At 36.0% G+C, this 24960-nt stretch overlaps 1 protein-coding gene across 1 annotated transcript in view; it reads left to right on the top strand.

The window, feature by feature from the left end:
* LOC131943135 (AT-rich interactive domain-containing protein 5B-like) overlaps positions 1 to 24436 on the top strand; it is a 45380-nt gene extending 20944 nt beyond the window's left edge. Inside the window, 10 exon segments of the mRNA XM_059303142.1 lie at positions 16540 to 16870; positions 18051 to 18284; positions 18665 to 18795; positions 18988 to 19129; positions 19390 to 19442; positions 20026 to 20123; positions 20212 to 20347; positions 21155 to 21235; positions 22076 to 23563; positions 23919 to 24436. Coding sequence (XP_059159125.1) covers positions 16540 to 16870; positions 18051 to 18284; positions 18665 to 18795; positions 18988 to 19129; positions 19390 to 19442; positions 20026 to 20123; positions 20212 to 20347; positions 21155 to 21235; positions 22076 to 23563; positions 23919 to 24194 — 2970 coding nt within the window. The 3' untranslated portion in view covers positions 24195 to 24436.
* The last annotated feature ends 524 nt before the right edge of the window (positions 24437 to 24960 follow it).

Genomic DNA, 24960 nt, shown 5'->3' with positions numbered 1-24960 from the left:
AAAACAATTTTAGTTCTGATGTCCTTACTCTTTTAAAAGTTATTTTGTTTTGTCAGATCTCTCTTGAAGCTGGCATTTTGTCGAGCTGGATGGCTGAGAGCGCTCTTGTCGCCACTCTTGTCAGAGAAAAACGTGCGTGTTCGCGACTCATCTCAGCAACACGCACCCCGATTATTAACTAATCAGGAAACTCGTTTTATGATTTCACCTTTCTCTTCCCGCCCCTCCCACTCCACTTCCCCGAAAACGTAGATCTACGTAAATGACACACTGACTAGGGATGAAAAGAAACAATCGCCGCGGTGTTAGTGAGGAGAGGAGGGGGGGGGGGGGAAGAGAAGGGGGGGGGGGGAAGAGTTAATACTGACTAACGAGCGTTAACACGTAGGATGGACCGGGGATTAACAACCTTGGATTAAAAGAAAATCAGTTTACACATTGGATATCTCTCTTGATGTTAATTGATTCAGGTGCAAAAATCTAAGAAAAAAAATTAAAATGTTGATGAATCACCACTTGACTGATATTAATTTGGGTTAACTTTGTTTATGTGTAATTGGTTAAAATAAATTTCTTTTTGTCTGATCGTGTATAATTTGTAAGATAAATTTGATTTAACCCGAATTCTACACAGCGTTTTATTTAGGTTAATTTGATTCATAAATAACGTGCGCCTTCATAATCTTTTAGCTGGATTTTTGCACTGTTTTTTTTCTTTGTGAAGGTTAACTTTGTTCCTACATAATTTATTTCACAGCATTTATGGTTGACTTGACTTCTACACAAGGTGTTGTCTCTGTTTGAAATAAAACGTGTATGCAACAATGGCCCCTTTGAAAGCAAATATTGACACGATCTAACCTTCAGCTAGTATCGATTAGTTAGATACAGGCTAAAACATACACACATTATTAATAGTTCATGTCTCATAACTCTATTAACGCTGACATTTAGATCCCTTTAGCTGTAAGGGCTTGGGGAGGAGGGGTGGGGGGTGGGGTGAATAAAAGCTGAAAATCGAATTCAATTCATTTTTCCCCCTTCACGTTTATGAGCGTTGTTTACATTTAAAATGCATTGAACCAGCATACAGCAGAATCTGTTTCTCTATATTTTCTTTTAAAAACTGATAGTAAAAGTTTAAAGCCGAATACTCGGAATAGATTGGCTTCATTAAACCAGCATACATCTATTTCTTTTTTTTTTTCTGTTTGTTTGTTACTGATGGTAAAAGTTTAAAGCCGAATAGATTGGTTTTATTGATACAGCACACCATGTTCCCATAAATGTCGATCTGTGGTGGGCCCCGACTAACATACATTACCCGCTCACGTTGGATTGGGCAGGGACTCGCTTTTTTATTTGCTTATTTACATGACTAAATACACAAGGGGTCTTGTACACACTGTCGTGGATTTTTTTTTTAAAGCTTACTTTCTGACTAAATGTCTGTTTTCGAAAGAATAAATACATTTTTAGCTAACATGGTATTAATTAATTTAAAAAAAAAAACAACTGAAAAACATGTTCATTTTTCTTTTGATATCATTTGAACTGTCTTAATGAAAGGAAAAATTCACTTAAACATATAGATTTATTAAACGTGATAAAATGAAATGTTTTTTATGTTTTTTTCCCTTTGTAATTAATTTCCAATGGAAAAAAAACACTGTCAGAAGATAAGGTAGCCATTCAATGATTAGGAGACGAAATTAGTTTCGTGTGCGAAACACTAATATTACCTCGGTAATAACTTGCAACCAAGGGGATAGACGGCTCAGTCAGGCTTAAAATGGACCTTTCGTTAGTCTTTAATATCGATTTGATGGCATTATAAAAAGAAATGTCATAATCGTTTACATTAGTAACGATATGCACTTCACTAAAATTATATATATATATATATATATATATATATATATATATATATACGCCCACACACACACACACACATACGCTTTTCGATTTTTGGTGCGAATAGGTCGCAATGATATCATTACACTAACAAGTAGCCTCGAAGGGTTTATCTATATCATATCAGACTAACGTGTATTTTTTAACCAACAAGATTAACGTCATTATGTGGCATATATGAGTCGACACCAGGCGCAGTTCAATGGTCAGACAGTGCACTTGTACCCGGGTCTTAGTGTAAAGCCGATCGGTTATCCAGGGACAAGCCGTGAATTCTCGCCACAAAAACCCATTTGATCTACAGGGTAAAATAGATTACCATCGCTGTTGGTGAATGCCATTAAATTGTTAACTTGAATGAACCTAGAGCCGGGCGTGTGTGGGGTAAATGCCGAGCACGACGCGAGGGAAACAAGATTGATTCTTTCACGTGAGTTTGGTGGCCGGGCTTTTCAAAAAAACATGATATATTCAATTAGTTGGTAATGATTTTTCGATGTACTCGGCCGGTTTCCATCCCATTTCGGTTTGCTAGAACATCTTGGATTAATTGAAATACATTTTAATTTATTTGAAAATAAGGTGGGAACGAGCTTCCATAAACTTTTTCGAATATTATTATATAACATCAAGTGTTAGGATGACACTTCAAGTGTAAATGGTCTGTAGAACGGCTAGGTTAGCTTTATGATAAAACCGCTCCTTTTTCGAGAACTCAGTTCTTAGAATATGATGCTTTGATAATAAATTATATTGTATAAATTGTTAAATTCTATATGTTTTGAGAAAGCGGAAAAAGTGAAGTACCTTTTCCGGTTATCGGAAATCGCTCAGACGTTAATGGAAACCTAAGAATAGGATATAATAATTATATACAAAATTTCCGTCCAACTCACTAAAACGGTAATTTAGTTATCGTGTTCACAGATAGGCAGACATATAGACTACATGCACGATTTAGAAACTTGGTTTTTCCGACCCAGGAAGGTGTTGAACGTCGAGATTTGTCGAAATCTCAAATTTTGATTTTTTTTTTACGATTATAATACTTCCTCTATTCGCCGTATTTGAGAAAGTAATAATATGTTAAATCAACCGATATTTAGGTTTTATTGATGGTCTGTCAAAGGAAAGCTAGGCTAGACTGGTCGATGTATTGAACATGCGGTTTTCCTTTTTATGAAGCACTTTGATATAATAAACCTTGTTTATTAAATAAATGTCAATATTTATTGAAGCGGCCTTTAAGATACAAAGCCCTTTCTTGTTGGTTTTCAAAAGTATCGTTTTTCTATATCCCTGTTTGGGTTTTTAAAAACTTCAAATCAACTTAAATTAGTTAAATTGTCCATCAAAATTGTTACATTTTTTTTTAAGTTTAAGAAAATGTGTAGTTGATTTGAAAATGCTAGTCGAGCGATCACCCACTTGTATGAAGAATGACCGTCTTCTGTGTACCGACTTGTGAACCGACTGTGCTCTCTCTCTCTCCCCCCCCCCCTCCCTAACTCCCCCTGCAGCACTTTAATCTTGTCACTTTTAGAAACTACTCTCGCGACTAGCGTAGGGGGGAGAGAAAGAACTGAAGTTCTGGGGGCTTTTCTTTCTCAGCTCGCCAGGTCCGTGACCCTATGACGATGAATAAATCTTTGCAGGCTTGTTATCGGATCGCATGTCCGCAAAGAGGGCGGCTTGAAATACGATTTCTATTCGGGAAAAAAGGGGGAGGGGGGGGGGGGGGTAATTTTTTAGATTTTTACGTAGCTTAGTATAAATATAACAACTTATTCTACTTGGTATTGTATCCGGGTATGGCGGGTTAAATAGCATTGTAACCTGGATACATTAACGTATTTAAATACAAAAGGTTAGCGGCAGGTTAAGCGTTGACTTGATAATATATACAGCACTTGCTTCTTTTGTATCGGCGTGTCTTTAGAAATGTTAGTTCAGTGTGTTGTCTTGATATGTAAATACAAGTCGTAAAGGCGGACCTGGTGTCGAGGCTATAGGTTTTGTGTGTGCGTGTGAGAAAGAGAGAGGGGGTGGGGAGAAGAAGAAAGGGGTGGAGAGGAATCACGCACTCGTGATGTTGGTCTGGTAGATATTCTATTTATTAAATCTGACTTTTTTTCTCTTTAAGTTAACACTAATTAAAAATAAATGGCTTTCTACGTGTAATTATTATCATTGCGAAATTTTTATTCGTTCTTAACGCGTTATTTCCCCTTTTAATGACGTACTTTGTCATTCTCTCCCCTTCTCTGTGCTATCTTCCACCACCACCCCACCTCCCCCCGCGTATCTCGACAATCCCTATTATATTTAACTGTTTATTGTGCTCAACGCCAATCCTTCTCTGTAGTCTTTACACAAATAGTTTTCTTTAACAGCGAGTGATTTGGTAATAAGCACACGCTGGGTTTTTTATATTGATGCCAATGAAACAAGGTATTTTTGTTTATAGTAAGAAGAAGGAAAAAAAATCCCTGTACATGCGCTCAAGCGGTTTCTTCATTCATCATCACCCGGCCAGCTAGTTTCACTACATGTGTTACGGGAGGTAGTGTAGCCCAACCTTGGTTAGCGCCTTCTCTATCTGCACTGTGGCTCGGACTAATTTTAGAAACGTTAGGTACCTGCCACCCCTCGCCGCCCGGAATAAAAGAACATCTCTATTTCCAGTTTTACGCGTGTGTGTGTGTGTATTTTTTTTTTTATATACCGGCTGGCGTACCCTGGTTATTTCTTGTACCAGACTCTCCCTCTCTTCGCTAATAAGCTTACTGAATAATAATGACATTTAACTGTAACGTGTCGAATATATTAGCTAAAGTTGGGCTTTAGAGACCGGTAGACTAGCGTTTAATCGGTACATTCATAGTATCGTACTCAAGTATGTAGCAATAAATTATCGACATTTTCTTTATACAGAAATAGATAACGGACTATATATATATATATATATATATATATATATATATATATATATATATATATATATATATATATATATATATATATATATATATATTTATATTTATATATATACAATGTAAATCAATACGAAATAGAGAAATAAAGAAATAAAAATAAAGCTAGTCAAATGGGATATTAAAACTAATCTAACATTCCATTTTCTATAATTTTGTTCTCTTTAAAAAAAAAGAAGAAAAAAGAACTAAAGTTTTAAAAAAAACAACTGCAAGTTGAGTCATAGAAGAATCGTCATAAGGTTGCTATCGTTCCTGAAGACGCCCAAATTGAACGTACACGCGAGCACATCCGCAGATTTATATCTTGTAAAAACACTCGATGTGCTAGTAGAGGTACCTTTTTTTGAGACGATGAGCACTTGATGCTCCAGCGAATTGAAGCTCACCATCTACATGTACCTGGTGAGGAGTTGAAGCTTTGAATTGTAGACAACACATAGTATCGAGTGAAAACAATCAGCTTTTGTTTGAATCATGCATGCTATAGGCTCGTGTTCTCCGCAATCAACAGCTGGTGTTGCGCATGTCTATGTTCTTGAACACATTTGCAATTATATTTTAGTGGAGACAGCTCGTGCTTTAGTTGATTCTGTTTCAAGATATAAAAGCAGCAGAAGGGGTGGGGGGTGAGGGGAGGGTAAGAGGAGATGTCTGAGTCAATTTATTGATTATGTTTTAGTTAAAGCGCGTAATTCTTCTCGAAGAAAGAAAAAAAAAAACGAGAATTTGGAAAGGGGAAAGGGGTCTGTCAAACTTGAAGCATTTTGATGCGCTAGAAAGTATGGGGGGAAAACTATTTCACCAGTTTGATGGTTCAACTGTTCAAGTATCGATCGAATGGCATTATGGGCGTTTTTTTTTTCTAAGACGGGCGGCGTTAGGGGAAAAAAAAACAAGTTGATGGATCTGGTGAATTTCGTGAATCGCTCTGTTTTACTTAACTTGATTTCCTTAGCTTAAAAAAGATCTCCCGTGCATGTTCATACATCATCAGCATGTTATTTTTACACGTAAAAATATCTCCTATTCGCGTTGTCTAATTCTAGTTATTTAATTAAAAATATATCAAATACATCTTTCCTTATTCTGATTATATATATATATATATATATATATATATATATATATATATATATATATATATATATATATATATACATGCATTTATATCTAAATAAATTATATATATAATTTATTTATTTCCATAATCAGTGTTAATTCGATCATCCTTTATTCAACATTCTTCTGTATGAAAATGAAATAGAAGTAACTTTTGCCGCCATAGCCACCACGGAATAAGATGTGTAAATAATTGCTATCGAAAGATATTTTTGGCAACTAGCCCACACTAAAGAAAATATATTTTTTCGACTATTATTATGTGATGTGATCTTGTCTCCCCTCTCTTTCTCCCCTTGTTTGTGTATCTGGTTTAGATCACATTCCTTGTTGTTCAACTATTTATATTTTTTTCTTCCCTCTCTCCTGCCTCCTCTCTCTCTCTCTCTCCTTTCTTTGTCTCTTTTTGAAAATATCTCCGGGTGATAAACCTGCATCTGCTTATTTAAAGTGCAGGGAAAGGAAGAAAGAAGAAGGGAAATCTTGTAAAAGCAATCATGTGTCTTAATTAATTCTGTTTTTACTGCATTTTACTTTGCCGAGAGGTTTTTTGTTTTTGTTTGGCTGAATCAAATTTTATCGTATCCATTTCACGTTTCTTTTTAAAAGCTATATCAAATTTATCGTATCCATTTCACTTGTTTTTGTTAACGACTGAACCAAATTTTATCCTATTAATTTAAAATGTTTCTGTTTTGCAAAAACTAAATTGTATCGTACCCATTTCACATTTTAGTGCTTAAAGTCGAAATTCTAGGTATTCATTCCATGTGATTTTGTTTGCCTAAGATTCAATTTCAGCGCACTCATTTCACATGCTTTGTTCATGTACACTTTTATCGTATCCATTTAACATTTTTAGTTAATTTCACATTTCATCATACTTATTTCACATGTTTCATTGTTCAGATACACTTTTATCGTAGCCATTGCTCATATTAAGTAAGTAGTTCCTGCCATATTTCATCGTACTTACACGTAAAGTTGTTCAGATACAAGTTGATCGTATCTATTTCACATCCGGTTCTTACAACTTGGACTGAAAAAATCGTACCCACCAATGAACTAGCTTGTCACATTTCGTACCTACCAATGAACTCGCTTGTCACATACCACTAACGATTTCTTTGTTGTATAGTTTCACTATGCTGTTTCATATATATTATGTTAGATTAACATTGCCATACTTACTTCACCATAGAGTTCTTGTTCTCTCTGGATCGTCGTGACTGTATAATTCTGTTTTTATTTTACCGTCTCATATTTACTGTAGAGCTTCTTTTCTATCTCGGCCATCTTTATTGTGAAATAATTCTATTTCGAGAATTATTTTTCTTGCTTTATCGCCTCATTAGGTTTAAAGAAAGTATATGCTTGTGTGGGTAGGGGTGGGAGTGGGAGTGGCTAGAAAATATACACATGCATCGGTGAAATATGTTTTTAACAAAATGTTTAGAATTTGTGACCGAATTATCACGAGTTATAATATACACATACAGCTGTTCAGGTTACTGGTGGGTGGTCTAAAAATATCGGTCGATACAAGTCCCTAGAGATCTGTACATACTGATATCTTGTTGATAGTTAATGCAATGAATGTTGATCTATACATTCTGATATCTTGTTATAGTTAATGCAATGAATGTTGGTCTATACATTCTGATATCTTGTTATAGTTAATGCAATGAATGTTGGTCTATACATTATGTAATCTTGTCGAAGCTGTTCCTTTGTGTGTTGATCTCCAGGCCTACATTTTGATATCTTGTTTAAACTTAATGCATTAAACCTTGATCTACACATCCTGATATCTTGTTTGCATTGAATGTTGATCTATACATTATAATATCTTGTTTAGAGTTGTTGTTTTGAATGTTGATCTACTAAAATGATACATTCTGATCACTTGTTGAAAGGTAATGCATTGAAATGTTTCCTCCCTTTATCTATCAACAATACGTGAAGCGTTTGTTACGGTGGTGAATACAAACCCAGATATTTTATTTATTATTTATATTAATAGCGGACTCTTTTTTTGCACTAGATGGAGAAAATATAATTTTTCTTTTTTTAAAAACATTTGTATTGTCAACATGAAATACTAGTTATTGCAAGGATGATCTTCTCGTGTTTCTTATTTGGTTTATATTTACTAGCACGTGAAAATAAACAATAGCCCCTGATTTACTTAATTTACATAACATGTACACAATAAACAATTTTAATTTACTTAACACACGCACACAATAAACAAGTTTAATTTACTTAACACACGCACACAATAAACAAGTTTAATGTACTTAACACACGCACACAATAAACAAGTTTAATGTACTTAACACACGCACACAATAAACAATTTTAATGTACTTAACACACGCACACAATAAACAATTTTAATTTACTTAACACACGCACACAATAAACAATCGTTCTTAATTTGCTTGGTACAACATTTACCCAATAACAAGTTTTTATTAATATATTTAACACATCTACACAATAAACAGTCGTTCTTAAATTACTTAGCACAACATGTAAACAACAAACAATTGTACTTAATTTACTTAGCACACGCACACAATAAACAGACGGTTAAAAAAAAATTCTTGGCAGCCCGCTGTGCTGTAAAGCCGCCACTCCGGGCAGGTAGAGGACGATAAACAACATGTACATTCAATAAGTCGCTGGGACAAAAACACGGGGGCAGCACAGGTTGTGTTGTCGAGGTGAATAATCATTAGAGCGGCTTACCTTAGTGGCCGTCTTTATGATCCTCATTTGTTCAATCTACAATCGAGCTTTCTATTTTATATTCGTTTTAAATAGGGCAAGTTATTGTTTACTTTAAAAAACCGTTTGAATGATGGCTTTTTGTGTGCCTGGGTAGAATCAATGTGTCATGAGATTTATGTTAACGATTTTTCCACGAGTCGTTCTTTAAGAAAAAAAACAATGAAGACCCTATCTGAATAGCCGTGAATTAAAACGAAACGAATCCAATCAATGTAATTGGTCATCTCTGTCCTCGTCGGACGTTACGTTCTGCGAGATGTCGGCCATCGATCTGATTACTCATTTACACTCGCGGCTTTCATCACGTGCTCGACTTCATACCAACAAGTGCACTACGCCGAAAAATAAAGTACAACTCACACCCCTCCCCACTCCTCTCAATAAGCCCACACACACTCTCTCTCTCATCTTCCACTAAACGAATAGGCGAGTCTCCGCTGTATGTAGTTTTTAAAAAAAAAATGATCTTGTCGAAATGATCTAGAGTTATTGATTGTGAGATGTCTTTGTTAAATAAAAAAAAAAGTTGGCTGGAGAGTAGGGGGTGGGTGGGAGAAACCTCGGCATTAATTATTTTGTTCACATTTAAGTTGCGCGCTGCGGCATCTTGCAGCGGTGTCGTATTGATTTTTATGGCCAACCCAAATTATCATTATGCAGTACATAGATTTTTGTTGAGTTAAATGTCAACTGGGTTCTATCAATTTCATATTCTTATTTAAGTGCCGCGTCTATCTGATGGTGTACGCGTGCATTATTTAGCGGTTACGTACACAAGTGGGCTGGCTGCAGATGGTGCCTGATACATGAGAAGTAGCGTCGGCGCATAATTCAATATCTGATGTGTACATTCGTTTTATTTTATTTTAGCGGTATTGCTCAACAGTAATTATATATGTATACATTTATATATTTATAACATGCACACTTCATTTTTATTAGAGATTGTTCAACACATTTATTATTCATGAAAAATGTATACTTTAAAATATTTAAATAACATGCATATTTTGCATTTTTTTAGAGATATTGCTCAACACAATTGTTTATTTTAATATTTAAAAAAATGTTTAAAAGCGTTGCGGGTTGAGAAAGCGAAAGGTCACGTTCGACTTGAAGTATTTGCCTTGAGCAGTAATATCGTTAAGGTTGTGGGCAAACAAAAACACACAAGACACTGCTGGTAAAGCGTAAACCAACACAGGGGGGCGCGCTGTTTGCCGGAGTGACGGCCAAGTGAATTCTTGACACGTTCTTCAAATGGGGGATTTCTCTATGGCAATGATTAAAACCCTATTTTCTGCCGTGTGATCCGCACCGTGACCGGCATGTAGCGCTAGGCACGTTCTTGGGGGAGGGGGGGGGGGGGGCGCGAGGAGAATGGGGTGCCATATATGATATGACCGCATAATATATCACAAGTGACCATATCAAAAACGTGGTCCCAATATATCTGCCAACCATGCTACATTTTCGAAATTTATTTCATGCTGAAAATGTTTAAAAAATACATTTTATATATTTATTGCTTGTATTAAAAATATTTTATCGTTATTACAAAAGACACGATTTGAATAAATCCAGCACATCACAATTTTATTTTATCGTTACCTAAATCTAAATACAGAATACACAACACATAGTTTATTGCTTTATCATAAAGTAGATTAACAGATTTGCCTCCCCTTGTATACTGACAAATAACGCCTACTCGCAGCCGTTCGTGTTTTTTTTTTCCTTTTCAAAACGTTCTTGACCCAAATAGATTTAGCAATTTTAATGTTTCTAAACAGCTTAGCTATTGATTAATATACGCAATTTGAGGGAACATCCGAGTAATGTTAAATTATTATTTTCTCGTTTCTTTAAATAAAAAATTAAGGAGTGTACATCACGCTATAACAAAATAATCTGAATTAAAAAAAAATTAAATAAATTTACAAGCAGCCATTTTATTCTCTTCATCTCCTGATCCTCTCCAACGAACGAAAAAAAAAAGCGAGGGGTGGGGAAGCATGTAGTGTGTGTGTGTGTGTAGTGTAAATGTATTTGGTTCGCCTGTTTCGTGGGGCCGAGATTTATCTGTATTATTTCACACTGGGGCGAGCTGCTAGCAATCAAACAAAGAGCACGCAGGTTGTTGAAGTCAAATCACTGACAATATCAGACCCACATTGGCCCTACACACCAGTTTCTCCTTGTTATACCGTGGCGTCTGCTGTGTACTATTTGGTTATCATCTGCCGCTACATGCCTCTACATTATATATATATATATATATATATATATATATATATATATATATATATATATATATATATATATATATATATATATATATATATATATATATATATATATATATATATATATATATATATATGTAGACCTATAAATATATGTTTATACTTTATAATATATGTTTATAATATGTGTTGTAAGATATTTATAAAATAAAATGAACACACAATTATACATGAAGTAAAATACATTTTACATACATATATTGCATACAAGTAAAAATTATTTAATTAGGGGCAATAATGAGGTGTATGTTTATATAAATTATTAAATTTATATAGTGTTATACCTTTTTAAGTATATTTAGAAAAATTTTCTGCTACAACAGTATTTATTTAACACATCACTGTACGAGACGGTAGGAACATCTATACAAGGTAATTGGTTAAGATAGAGTTTAAAGTGTACACAAAGACGTCAGATCAGCCACTTGGACCCATGTTATTCTACATACTTCCTGTGTTGAAGCAGGATATGTAACACGGTATGGTTAAACAACTCCTATCAGTGCGTGGTAAACTCTCGGGTTAAAAGTAACTGTGTTTAATGTGTTTAAACAGTTTCAGTGTAAGGGGTGGGGGGGGGGGGGAGGGTTATAATAGAAAATACATTTATTAAAGAAAAAAATTATTTATAGAATGATAATGTTGAAAAAAAATTCTTATGTAAACAAGTCACGTTTAGTAGCGAAAAATCTTGTTTGTTATGTCAAATAATTATTTCAATCGATTTTCAATCAAACATTGTTAAATTTAAAAAAAAATCTTTATCTTGTTTTGTTGTTTGCATATGATTCGTATAAAGAAGGAAACAACCTTGAGCATTAGTTTGGGAAGTTAAACGTTTTTATATACTTCAAAAGTACTTCAAAACACCGTTAATGAAGTCGGTACTTTTCCACGTCGGAAATATCCTATTTAAAATTTAATCTGCTTTATTATCTATTGTTTACACCTGCTCCTCCCGAACCCCCTCCCCCCGTGTTAGTGCAATCTAAAAGACAAACACGCACGTAAAGGGAAATAACTTTGTTTGCCGTCGTTCAGCTCCCCATCTCCCCCAGCCTACAGCACTAAAAAATTTCAAGGCAAAACTGGCATTTAGGTGTCATTTAGTTTTCTCTTCGCCGCCACCAGCCCAGCCCTCTAACACATGTTGCGGGGCGACTTACAGCTACGCTACCACTCCCCCCTCCCTCCCTCCTTGACTTAGTTCTAAACCGATATACCAGTTTAACCGGATAACATTATAGGACGTGATAAATACATACAGAACCCGCAATTAAACATTGTATTCGGGTACAGTTCTTACATAGTTTGACAAAATAAAAAATAAAATCGAGAAATAATGTAAATAAATAAAAAAAATACGTACATTAAAATACTTTAAAAACAACTAAAATGTAGTGCTAAATGGATAACGTAAAAGCATTCGGTTGTTTTAGTTTTAGAGATGAAATGAAGAACGAATTGCCCCGCTGTTTATCTTTGCCTTTGTCCATTCTACCATTCGGTTTCGCCTTTATTTTGAGTGATTGCCAGAGGCCCTTGTCGATTTGATGGTTTTTCTTCTTGTTACATATGTGTTTGTACCGGGTTGAAAGGTGACTCAAAACTCCATTATTTCTTAAGGGGCTCCTGAGTTTACAGCCTGTGATTTTGTTGTTGTATGTGTGAAGTACTCTCCAGTGACCTTATAGGGATTTAATTTTCATTGAAATAACAATGTTGGCTATAATAGGAGTTAGATTTAAGTTTTATCTTAAATTGTTTTAAATTTTCAATACACACGCATATTCTTGTTTACCAGCGTAATAGAAAAAACAACAACATTGCAATGTGTTTATTTGATAATCAGATTTAAATTGGCCAGCTCGCCCCCATCGGTTAAAGCCTTTCTTTCTATCGAGCGATCAATATTTAGAAAGCAATAATTGATCCCCCCACCCACTTGATGGCCCGTACTCTTGTTTCGCGGCTGTGGTTAGACAACATGGCCCTCGTCCTACCATCGCGCAACAAAGCCAGCCGGACACACGAGTGATTATTTATTGATAATTTCAACCTTCTGACATCAAATATCATTTCTCTTTCTTGTGTACTTGTTTTTTTTTTAATCCACCCATTTTTATCCCTCCTCTTCCTTCTAATTTCTAATTCCTTCTAATTTCATTTAGCGAACGGTGTATGTACTAATTTAGTGCGTACGTAATTGACGTTGTGGTTGTGTTAGCTCCTAAGGGCAGGTTGTTAAACTCTCCGTGGCAGTTGCTACCGTTAAAATTGATAAGACCTGTGCTCAAGTAGTCCAAGTATATTACACGTTGTTGCGTTTTGTTTATCGGCCTACCTTGGCCTTTAAGATAATTGGCCGGCAGAGAGGATAAGGGATCCATCCTGATTGAAATAGGCTTTATTGATAGGGCATTTGTACTTTAAGAGGCCGCGGCTGCGCACAAGTGATCTACCATTTACAATGCGATTTGTAACAGTAGACCTGGTCCAACGAATGCCATTGCTGTGTGGCCTTTCCAGGTGCCCGCTGGAAGTCTTCATTAAGTATTGCTTCAAACTAAATACATGCAGATCCCGGCCTAAAACGTGTACTGTTTGTACATGTAGGAATAAATGGGTTCATCGGGGGAAAAAATTAGGACGAACAGCGCTTTGTGTTGAGGAAGATAAATAACTGTAAGGATCAGATACTTCAATCCGGTACGGTTCTCTCCCCTTAGCCTATTTGTGTGCGTGTGTGTGTTGCGAGCTGGGTCATGCTTGAATAAAGCCAAACATTTGTAGCGTTAAACATTTTATGGCGTTTTTTTTTTCTTCTCTCTCCCCCCCCCCCTCCCCGGGCCCATCACCACCCTTATGTCGGATGTTGTGGGGATGCAAATCTGTTTTTGTCTTGGGTTCCAGGCATTAAACATTAAACACGTATACATCTATCTGTACTCAATATACGTTATACCCCCCTACACACATATATTGGTTGGTTACGAAGTGTGTTAAAATGACAATATATGTTAATAATAGATCTGATTAAAAAACCCTGAGATCAGTGTATGAAACAATAATATTTTAAAATGTTATCGTATTTAAAATGTTTAAAACAAATAATCAATGTCAGTGTGTGTAGCTAACTGCAAGCTTTGAGAGTAAATATTTGAAAACACTCTTTGCTTCAAATTTCGCCGATAACGCTCTAGTTGAAAGGTTGACATTTTTGGTTGAGATCTGTAAGCGTAGCTAAACGTCGCCATGTTTTCAAATATCGCGATACAAGCTGCCTTCTCTCCCCTCCCGCTTCACCCCTCTCCCCCCTCTACGTCCTCTCTAGCCGTCCAACAATGGTGTGGCGTATGGTAGAAGTGGTTAAAATGTCGATCGTGGAAGTGAATTCGTGGCTAGATATGTTAGATATTAAATGTAAAGTTAAAAAAAAATAGCCAACAATATACGTTTACAATATTTACATATTGTTCTACCTTATGTCAATGTATACAGACATTCAATGGCCAACAAATTATATTTATTTTAGGCCTATTTATTTTAAATGAATTAAACTGGCCTAATAAAACAGTAGATAGCTTATTATAAATATATTAATGCACCACAACCCTCCATACACGTAACAAAATTTGGATTATACTAAGTTAAACTCGCGAGGAAGGGAAACACATTCATTATCAATGCATCGACAAAGAGCTAGTTATTCAGCTGTTTACGAATGTAGGGAAAAAAAAATCAATTTCAGTGTTGAAGAGAGGGGGTGGGGGGTGGTAGTATTCAGATGTAAGCTGGCAGGTGGAGAGGTATTGATTACACCCACTGGTCCTCAAGGTATCCTTACATCTATTTTATTTTAAGTAACATTTCAAGTCCTGTCATGTCCTATTTTTATTGTTTCAGAATGCATGTATTTTTAGTTGTGTTAAATTACAGAAGTTAATACCCTATGCGGTGACACAGCATTTGGTTTAGTTCGTGGATCAGGTTATAAATATAATATATTTCTGTAATCTCGACATACATCTATAGTCGAGGCTGTATACTTTTAATTTATGTTGAAGTGGAAAAATAAAAGGGGCGGTGCTATGAGTGGCATTCTTCAGTCAGCGAAGAATTGAATAAAAAAAACAATAACCCCCCAGCAAGGCTTGTGTTTACATCGTTAATTTGACAACACATAATTAACATGCCTAATTCAGCGATCAGCACACGCTTTTTGCACGTAGTTAAAGCCAGCAGACGACACGGCCGGTGTCATTAACATAACTTTTAGTGCTTGGCCCTTTTTATATTTATGTTTAAAAATTTCTGTTGTCGTTTCTTTAAAGAAGGGGGGGGGGGGGGGGTACAAACTTGCTAGAAATCGAAACAGAAAATGTAAAGAAAAACATCTGAACGTTTTAATTGTGCAATTAAAGATCACACTTTCTATGAAACAAAAAATACATATTCATGAACACACGTCAAAGTTCACAGTAATAATAATAAAAAAAAACCATCCCAAAATAGTAGGCCTACACGCCGGACGGGTTAAAGGCATTGGTTAACGTGTGCGCCCCCCTTTTCCCATTTTACAAGATATAAATATAAACATATGGCCAGGATTATTTTTTATCGTTTGGCACAAATCTGTAGCAGTAACAATACACAGACGATATCCACAAGGGAGGTCATCCATTTTACACTCGTTAATGATTTGTCAGGTTTCCATCGCTGTTAAAGGAAGCAAATACTCGGCCTTGATGCCAAAGGGAAGGTTCGGGTATTTGCCCCCCCCCCCTCCAACCCCTCCCCTCACACGCCAGTATTGTGTATATTTGGTTTTAGGCTACTTTTTCAGCAGTCGAATTTTCTGTTATAGCTGTGTCGCTGCCGAGATTATCTTATAACAAGTCTCTGATTTGGTGGTGTGTGTGTGTGGGGGGGGGGGGGGGGGGTGTTCGATGATGAGCGGAAGTAATGAAATAATTGAAAAAAAGATATGAAAATAGTTAAGAATTCTGATTTATGTTGTGGGGTTTAAATATTTTGAAAAGTAATGCATTTTAATTTTGAAGTACTTTTTGTTTATTGTGTTATGGTTTTAAGTATCTACCTTTTATTAACTTTTTGTTAAAATGTAAATTCATTATATTTATAAGATTTTAAAATAAAACACCAGCCCATTGTTAGCAACTTTAATGCATTACTTATTGACATTTAATTAATATATATTTTTCTGAGTGTATCATTACTTATTAATTGTAAATTTCTGGTAAAATACATTTTACCAGGAAACTCAGCTGAAGCTTTCAAGAACTAAGTTCATAGGTCATATAGTAGGTACTTAGGGCAATACACTGTTGACATAACATATGTGAGCACTTGGCTAATATATTTGTTTGCTTGTCTTGCTACTGTAGGATGAAGTGATTGCCCTAGGTGAGAGGCTGGTGTTGAAGTTGGAGGACCTGGTCCCACTGATCCAGAGTGATGTCAAGTGGACCTATGGCAGCTCAACTCAGTGCGCCCTCAAAGGAGGGGAGCTGGGCAGCAAGGTGGCCCAGAACAATGGGGACAGGAGGAAGGAGGTGGACTATGTCAAGGATGGTTGTGATAAGGGCAAGAGCAGCTGCCCTGGGAGGCTGGGCTGTGGCGAGGGCAGGAACGGTGTCCTGGTGCAGGATGAGAACGGCATGAGCAGAACCTGCACGGTGTCCATAGTCAAGCTGGAAAACCAGGACTTTGAATCTGGTATGAAGCATTTGCTCTTGTAGTCGTGTCACTCAGACAATCATTTGCTCTTTTTGTACTGCCACTTAGCTCATAATTTGCTCTTGTAGTTCTGTCACTCAGATGATCATTTGCTCTTGTAGTCGTGTCACTCAGACAATCATTTGCTCTTTTTGTACTGCCACTTAGCTCATAATTTGCTCTTGTAGTTCTGTCACTCAGATGATCATTTGCTCTTGTAGTCCTGTCACTCAGACAATCATTTGCTCTTTTTGTACTGCCACTTAGCTCATAATTTGCTCTTGTAGTTCTGTCACTCAGATGATCATTTGCTCTTGTAGTCCTGTCACTCAGACAATCATTTGCTCTTGTAGTCCTGTCACTCAGACAATCATTTGCTCTTGTAGTCCTGTCACTCAGACAATCATTTGCTCTTATAGTTCTGTCACTCAGCTGATCATTTGCTCTTTTTGTACTGCCACTTAGCACATGATTTGCTCTTGTAGTTCTGTAATTCAGATGATCATTTGCTCTTACAGTTTTGTCACTCAGCCAATAATTTTCTCTTGTTGTACTGTCACTCAGCTCATAATTTGCTCTTTTAGTCCTGTAATTCAGCATATCATTTGCTGTTATAGTTCTGTCACTCAGCCAATCAGTTGCTCATGTACATGTCTGTTTGATATTCATCAGTTTCTTTTATTCTACCACCATTTTAATACGTGTCATTCTTCTTCTATTATTCTGATATTTATCATTTTCTTCTGTCTCTTGGTTTCATACAAAATCAATAAAAAAGCAATTTAAACTTAATAGCCTCTTAAGACAAATTATCCAAACTACAATATATTTAATGAACACTTTCAGTTAAAAATAATAATTTTAAACTTGTTTTTAAACATTTAATTATTTCTTTTCCTTCTAATGTAAGCAAACACTCTTGAAACCAATTTATTTATTTTCTAAATATTTCATTAGAAAAAGTTTCATGTGTTTAAAAAAAAGCATAACATTTAATAAGAGAGTTTTGCATTCAGTTAAGAAGTTTATAAAATTATTCAAGCACTAAATGTATTATTTTTATTTTAAGAATTTTTTTTTAGTCTTTAAAATTTAAGTGCATTCTCTTTAATTAAAGATTTGCTTTCATAACAGTTTTTTTTAAAATATATAAGTATTGTACATTTATATCCTTTGCCAGATAAAGCTGTAAGCGGAGCTGCCAATGTGGCAATTCTTAGCTACCCCAAATATTGCCGTTACAGAGCAATGCGCAGACGACTAGAAGGCTGTGAAAATGAATGGCTGAACCTTGCCATTGTTGTAGCCATTGGTGGGTTTGCTGGTAAAACTCCAGGCTGTAAGGTGATGTTTTGTAAGGAAACATTTGAGCAGTCTGAATTAGAAACACTGGAGATACGCATGGACCATATGTGTAAGCTTTGTTTTGTGGAACATCAAAACATTTAAATAAAAAATACAACAATATCTAAACATTTTCAAATAAATATAAAAAGTTTATTTAGTTATGCTGTGGTAAAATAAACTCTAAAATGAAAACTGAAACATATTTTGAAAAAAAAAAAAAGAAAATTTAGCCTGCAATGCTGTAAATAAAATATTTAACAGTATTAACCAAGGGATATAATTCAATTTTTTTTCTTAAGATGTTTTAAGATTAGTTAATGCATCATTAAAAAAAAAATCAATTTAAATGAAGTGAAGGTAATAAATATTAAATATATTTTTACACTGACACAAAGCTGTGCTTGTTTTTAGTGCAACCTTTTGAAAATTGTATTTTAAATTTAACAGTGCCAGTTTTGAAAAGTCGCCCTAAGGCAAAGAAGAGCAAGCAGCTATCAAGGAAAGATTCTCAACAAGACTCTGACAGCATGGAAGAAATGTTTGCTAATGTAACACCCTCAATATCCTCATCATCACGGGTGAGATCATAATACAGTAGTTTAATTTTACTCGCACTGATAGCAGAGTATATTTAAATGTATGTGTGTGGCAATGATAATATTGAAAGTGAAAGTTTTAAATGTTCAATAATTTAATGGTTATGTGTTAATTTTTACATATGTATGTAGAATAATTTACTGAATTGTTTTATCATCCTGCAATTTTTAAAGCCGAGGCGATCAACTGAATCTTCTGATATCACCGAGGAGAAAGTGAGTACAGAGGAACAAGCTTTCCTTATTGGGCTGCACAAGTTCATGCACGATGCTAAGATGCCTATTGGAAGAATTCCTTCACTAGGTTTTAAACAAAGTAAGTTTTTTTCTTTTAATAAGTCTATATCACTCTTCTTAATTTTATAATTTGAAGTGTTTTAAATGAAAAGCTGGTTTTAAATACTTAGCTGTCTGTAAAGAAAATTACTTAAGAATTTTAATATTAATGTAAGATAAAATACCAGTTGCATATTTTCCTGCAGTTATTTTTGTAGGTTTCTAAAGTTAATGAGCCTCCAAAAGGTCAAGTTCACCGTAGAAAAATTGTTTTTTTTTTCAAATTGTTTTATTTTACAGTAGATTTGTTCTACTTTTACAAGCAAGCTGAAAAACTAGGAGGGTATGACTCTGTAAGTATCTGTATGTTGGGTCTGTGCATGCTGTGGTACGTGGGCTAGACACTAGGGGCAGGGAGACGTCAACAGGACCAGAAACATAATAGGATATGGCAGTGGCATGGTCGATGGTAGAGCTAGAATATTTGGAGTTAATTAACTATGTTTGACAGTATTATCTAAGCACCCTTTTAAACCTTATGGTCCATGGGACATCTGAAGTAGAGTTGGCCTGTTTTAGTGCCATCAGTATATAAAGGGATTTTGTGGTCAGACACTACAATCTGCCCTAAAGTACACTTTTAAACTTTATGGTCCATAGGAGCTCAGCATATAATGGGATAGTGATGACAACACTATAGCCAGCGCCTTTACTTTCCCTGAGTCAGGTACCCATCAGAGCTGGGTAGACTCTGGGACATCTTAATGACTTGAGACTAGGATACAAACTTTAGACTTTCGGGGATGTAGTCAAATGCTCTCATTCAACCATGCGGTCTCACTTTCCTTCTCTAACAGGCTACTTAAGTAATATCTTGTATTTCTGTGACAATATTTTTGTTGCCGATCATAACTGAATACTGTTTGTTTTTTCTAGATAACACACAGGAGAATGTGGAAGCATTTATATGACAAGCTCGGGGGTAATTCAAGTAATACCAGCGCTGCTACCTGTACTAGAAAACACTATGAAAGGTAAAATATTAAAGTAAAACAAAATTCTTCAAATGATTTAATTAAGGGAACTAGAAATATAATTTATTATCTGTTTACTTGCTTGTAGGCTACTGCTGCCTTATGAAAGACATCTTCATAAGATGAAGGTCATCAAAGCAAAGAAAAAGCACCGCTACTTGCAGGAGACTGATGCGAGAGTAGAACAGGTGGACAAGGACACTGGTGATACTAGTCAACAAGAGGTTGGTTTCAGTGTTTGTGTCATTTATGTAGTCCATAATGCTGTATGTTGTTCCACTGTTGGTGTCAGCTGTGCTGTATGTTGTTCCACTTTTGGTGTCCGCTATTCTGTATGTTTTTCCTGTGTTGGTGTCAGCTGTGTTGTATGTTGTACCTGTGTTGGTGTCAGCTGTGTTGTATGTTGTTCCTGTGTTGGTGTCAGCTGTGTTGTATGTTGTTCCTGTGTTGGTGTCAGCTGTACTGTATGTTGTTTCTGTGTTGGTGTCAGCTAGCCTGTATGTTGTTTCTGTGTTGGTGTCAGCTGTGTTGTATGTTGTTCCACTGTTGGTGTCAGCTGTGCTGTATGTTGTTCCACTGTTGGTGTCAGCTGTGCTGTATGTTGTTCTACTGTTGGTGTCAGCTGTGCTGTATGTTGTTCCACTGTTGGTGTCAGCTGTGCTGTATGTTGTTCCTGTGTTGGTGTCAGCTGTTCTGTATGTTGTTCCACTTTTGGTGTCAACTGTGCTGTATGTTTTTCCTGTTTTGGTGTCAGCTTTGCTGTATGTTGTTCTACTGTTGGTGGCATTGGTTGTCCGGTGCAGTATTTTTTGCTAATCATGTACACCCAAGTCAGATTTTGGAATGACATGTAATAATGCTTCAGATACTTCATGCTCTTGTCAAAAACGGTGTATCACAGATAATTAGTAACACCATGGGCCTAATGCATATTAAAATCCTGAAAATACCTGAAATACTTTGACAGATAATTGACCATTAAGGGCATGTCTTGTGTTGAAATGCCTTTTGACACTGGCCATTTCTTTCAGAGTGTAGAGGTTAAGGAGGTGAAGGAGGAAATATGCCAGGAGAAGGAGGTGAAGGGAGATAATCCTGAGCCTACCATTAAGGTTAGTGGGTGAAATCATGGCTCATGCATCCCCATTTCACCTGCATCATTTGGCTTGGGAATATTAGCTTTCACTCATGGCTTGTACATCATTTCAGCTGCTGCAGTCTTAGCTGTATTCTTTTATCTCAATGCTTGGATAGTCTGTTTTTACAACAGCTATCTGCTATAAGAAATTGATGAATTTAGTATGTCATGTTAAAAATTTTGTGGATGCTTAGCTTGTTGTTTACTATTTACTTGTTATGTTAAACATATACTATTTTAAAAAATAGTTTTTTAAAATTAAACAAGTTATAGGTCAGATTTTAGCAGCTTCAAAACTAACTCTGCACATGGAGACTTTTTGTTGCATTATCGTTTGTCATTCTCATCTCATGGAGAAAACTTTTATCTAACACTTTCATTTTGACAATACATAGTGGTTGATTCTCAAAAAAATTAGTACTAATACAATAAAACTAAATGAGCTTTACCTCTAATCATGTAGACTATTTGTCGAAATGAAACTTAGACTTAATAACAATTTGCTGTCTTAGTTTTAGGTACTTTTTTAAATGAAAAAAAAAGATTAAATTATTTTTGAAAAAAAATTACTGTGGAAGGATTTGAATATGTGATGTTTTATTATCCTCCAGAAATTATCAACCAGATTTAATTTTTCAGCATGATGACAGTAGATTTTATGATTGCTTTTCCCCTTAAAATTAAATCTATTTTTAAATAGCTGAAGAAAACATTTTGTCAATTCATTCTATATATTCTTGATGAGTTCATTGCATTGAATACCTTTAAACATGTTTATTAAAAATTTTATAATTTAATTCTTTTTAACTTTCAGGATGAAATAAAAAGAGTAAATGAAAATGTATCCAATGCAAACACCAACGAATCAATAATCCGTAAAGAAAAACTTGTGGCTGGTATGACAGAACATTCCAAGCAAGAGTCCCCTGTAGAAACTGAGGTACTGGAGATTCCAGTCATTCGACACTGCATTGCTGGCAACAGTGCTTTCCCTGCACTGGAGCTGAAGAGCTTTGATGGGGCCCTACCCTACTCTCATATGGAGCAACTTCACCAGCAGGCTCTCAAGTCTTCAACAATGTCAGCTGGGGCTGCCATACCAGGGGATAACAACGGCATACCTTATGCAAATATGATGTACAGGGGAGGCTTGTTGATGCTCCCCCCACAGATGATGCAGCCACCTTGGGGTATGGTGCCCACCCCCAACTCAACAGCTCCGGCATTGTCGCCTCTTACCAAAATGGACTCTGGATTCTTTTCACCCACTGGGACCAATGATCCTTCTATAGCAGCTCTCTCACCATCTTCAAAGTCAAATCAAAACCTTGGGCATACAGGTGGCGCTTTACCCCATGACTCACATTATAAAGCTGGAAAAATGTTCATGTCTCCCCAGACACAACAGCCATCGTCTTCAGGCAGCTCTGGGCCAACCATACCAAAAGCTGCGCATGTAAGCTCGCCCTACAAACCTCCACCATATCTGCCCAATGACCACATTCAGCAAGTGCGAGGCCACAGCAAAAGTCTATCTCACCATTTCAGCACCAATGATATACTTGTGAACTCTAGTCAAAACTTGGCGCCTATTTTGCACCCAACGCCCCCGGGCCACAGACCACAGCCTCACCTTCCGCCAGCTCCACTGTCTATTTACCTCCATCCAACATCAACAAATCCATTCTCTCCACTCCAGTCACCAATCACCAGCCCGCCGCCTGCAGCCCACAACCAGCCTCGCAAGAGACCATATCCATTTGATAACGCTACAGCACCTGCCACAGCTGTTTTCCCCAGCCCTGACATTGTCTTAGACCGCATCAAAAGCTCCACAGGTCTTCCCCGCAGCAATGCCGCCATGGTTCACCCATCCAGCATTAGACAACGATTCGATGATCCTCGGCAGATACTGAGACAGGCACCTCAGTCGTTTTCTGCCAGCCAGAGCTCCCCAGCTGTAAGAAAACAGCCAGCTCAACAGACAATGCATAGCACTAAACAAGATAGTACAAGGTTGAAGAACTCTTCTAGGAAAAATGTTCAACATTATCCTCCCTCATTTCCTCCTATGCCACCATTAGAACTTCAGCAGCCATACATGCACCAGGGCCATACAAACAGTAAAGTGATGGATCAGTTGCGGTCCCCCAATAACTCTAATGGATTATTACCTAGCCAGCAACAATCCTCAAGTAAAACTATGCCATCCCCACATTTGTCCAGCTCTGTGGCCACCTCAAGTAAAGATGGACGCCTCACCTCAGCATTATTTGGTACACAGTTTACAGCATTACCCAGAGTAAGAATATTTCTTTTTTACATTCCACATTGACAGATTAATTCAAGAAATAACGTACTATGGTTAGATTTTATCAAAATCAACGAGGGGTAAAAAGACAAAGCATTAAATGCATAAAAACTATCCTAAAATAGTTGTCTTATTTTTTGTTTACTAAAAGATTTTTTTTGTTGTTTACAAATTACAAATGGCAAGCACGTAAACCAAACAGTAATATCTATAACTTTAGCAATTTAAATTCAAAATGTTTTAAATTCTATGTTTTGATGTCAAATTACAAAATACCTTAAAAAATGGAAACATGTGAAAAGGATTAAACTACTATTTTAAACTTGAAATGATTTAATTTCCACAGTCGACCAAGTCTGAGCACCAAAGCCAAGCAGTTCACATGCCAGAGTCGCCCTCTGCTCTCTCCATGAATTCCCAACTTCACCCAGCATTCATGAGTCTTTACATGCAGCAAGGGGCGCAGGCTCCTGTACCAAGCATCAACCAGCCCATTCAGATGTTGACCTATGCCACGCCTGCCCAGTTGGCTGCGTATGATGAGATGGTGCGTCAGAATGGATATGGTGGTTTTCTAGCTGCTGGCCAAATGCAGCAGATAAAAGCACCAAAGAAAAACTGACTATTACAAAGACATTAGAATTAATAGTAATGTTTAATTGGAAAAGTTTAAAGATTTTTCTACCTCTTTTTTTTTTGGTTGGTAATTTTTTTTTCACTTGTATATTTGAGTTATCTGCATTTTACTTATGGTTGTTACTGCATAATTTATTTTCAAACATGAAATTTTTGAAAATTTCTTAAGCAAACTAGGTCATCCTTTAAACTAGTAGCCATTTTAAAACCTATTCCCATAAATTATTTTTTAAAAAATAAGTCAACTGTAGAAGTGCTTGTAATAATGAAAAGGAATTCTTTGAATCATTCTTTATAAAAATATGTAACCTTTGCTTTCTGTCAATTTAAGGAAAAAATGTAAGATGTCAAAAATGCACCTTGGTTAAATAATTTCCTACTCATTAGCATGTCATTTTATAATTGTAATGCATTTTTGTTAACAATCACAGAAGTTTGTAAAAAAAAAAAGTAGGGTTATGTAAATACTGATTGATAGAGGTCAAGGACTAAGCACAGCAAGTAGTCTAGGGTCATACTGCTGTGAGGTTAGTTCTTATGCCGGTGATACGAACTGTTTGAATCTTGCTTTGTGATTCCTGGCTTGTTTTTCTACTCTTTACTGTCTATGTACATTCATCTTGTTTCCTGCTACAGTTGTTGACATTTAATCTATTAAAATATTGATTTGATTTTAAAAAATAGCCTTGTACATGTATCTGGATTGAATTTTGACACATTTATGATAACATTTTTTGCTACCAAGATAAAAA

Source organism: Physella acuta, unplaced genomic scaffold (genome assembly GCF_028476545.2).
Source record: "Physella acuta isolate Inbredline_101_S28 unplaced genomic scaffold, ASM2847654v3 ptg000443l, whole genome shotgun sequence".
Taxonomy (NCBI): Eukaryota; Metazoa; Mollusca; class Gastropoda; family Physidae; genus Physella; species Physella acuta.
The sequence above is the reverse complement of the archived record's forward strand: the minus strand, read 5'-3'. Positions and strand labels throughout refer to the sequence as shown.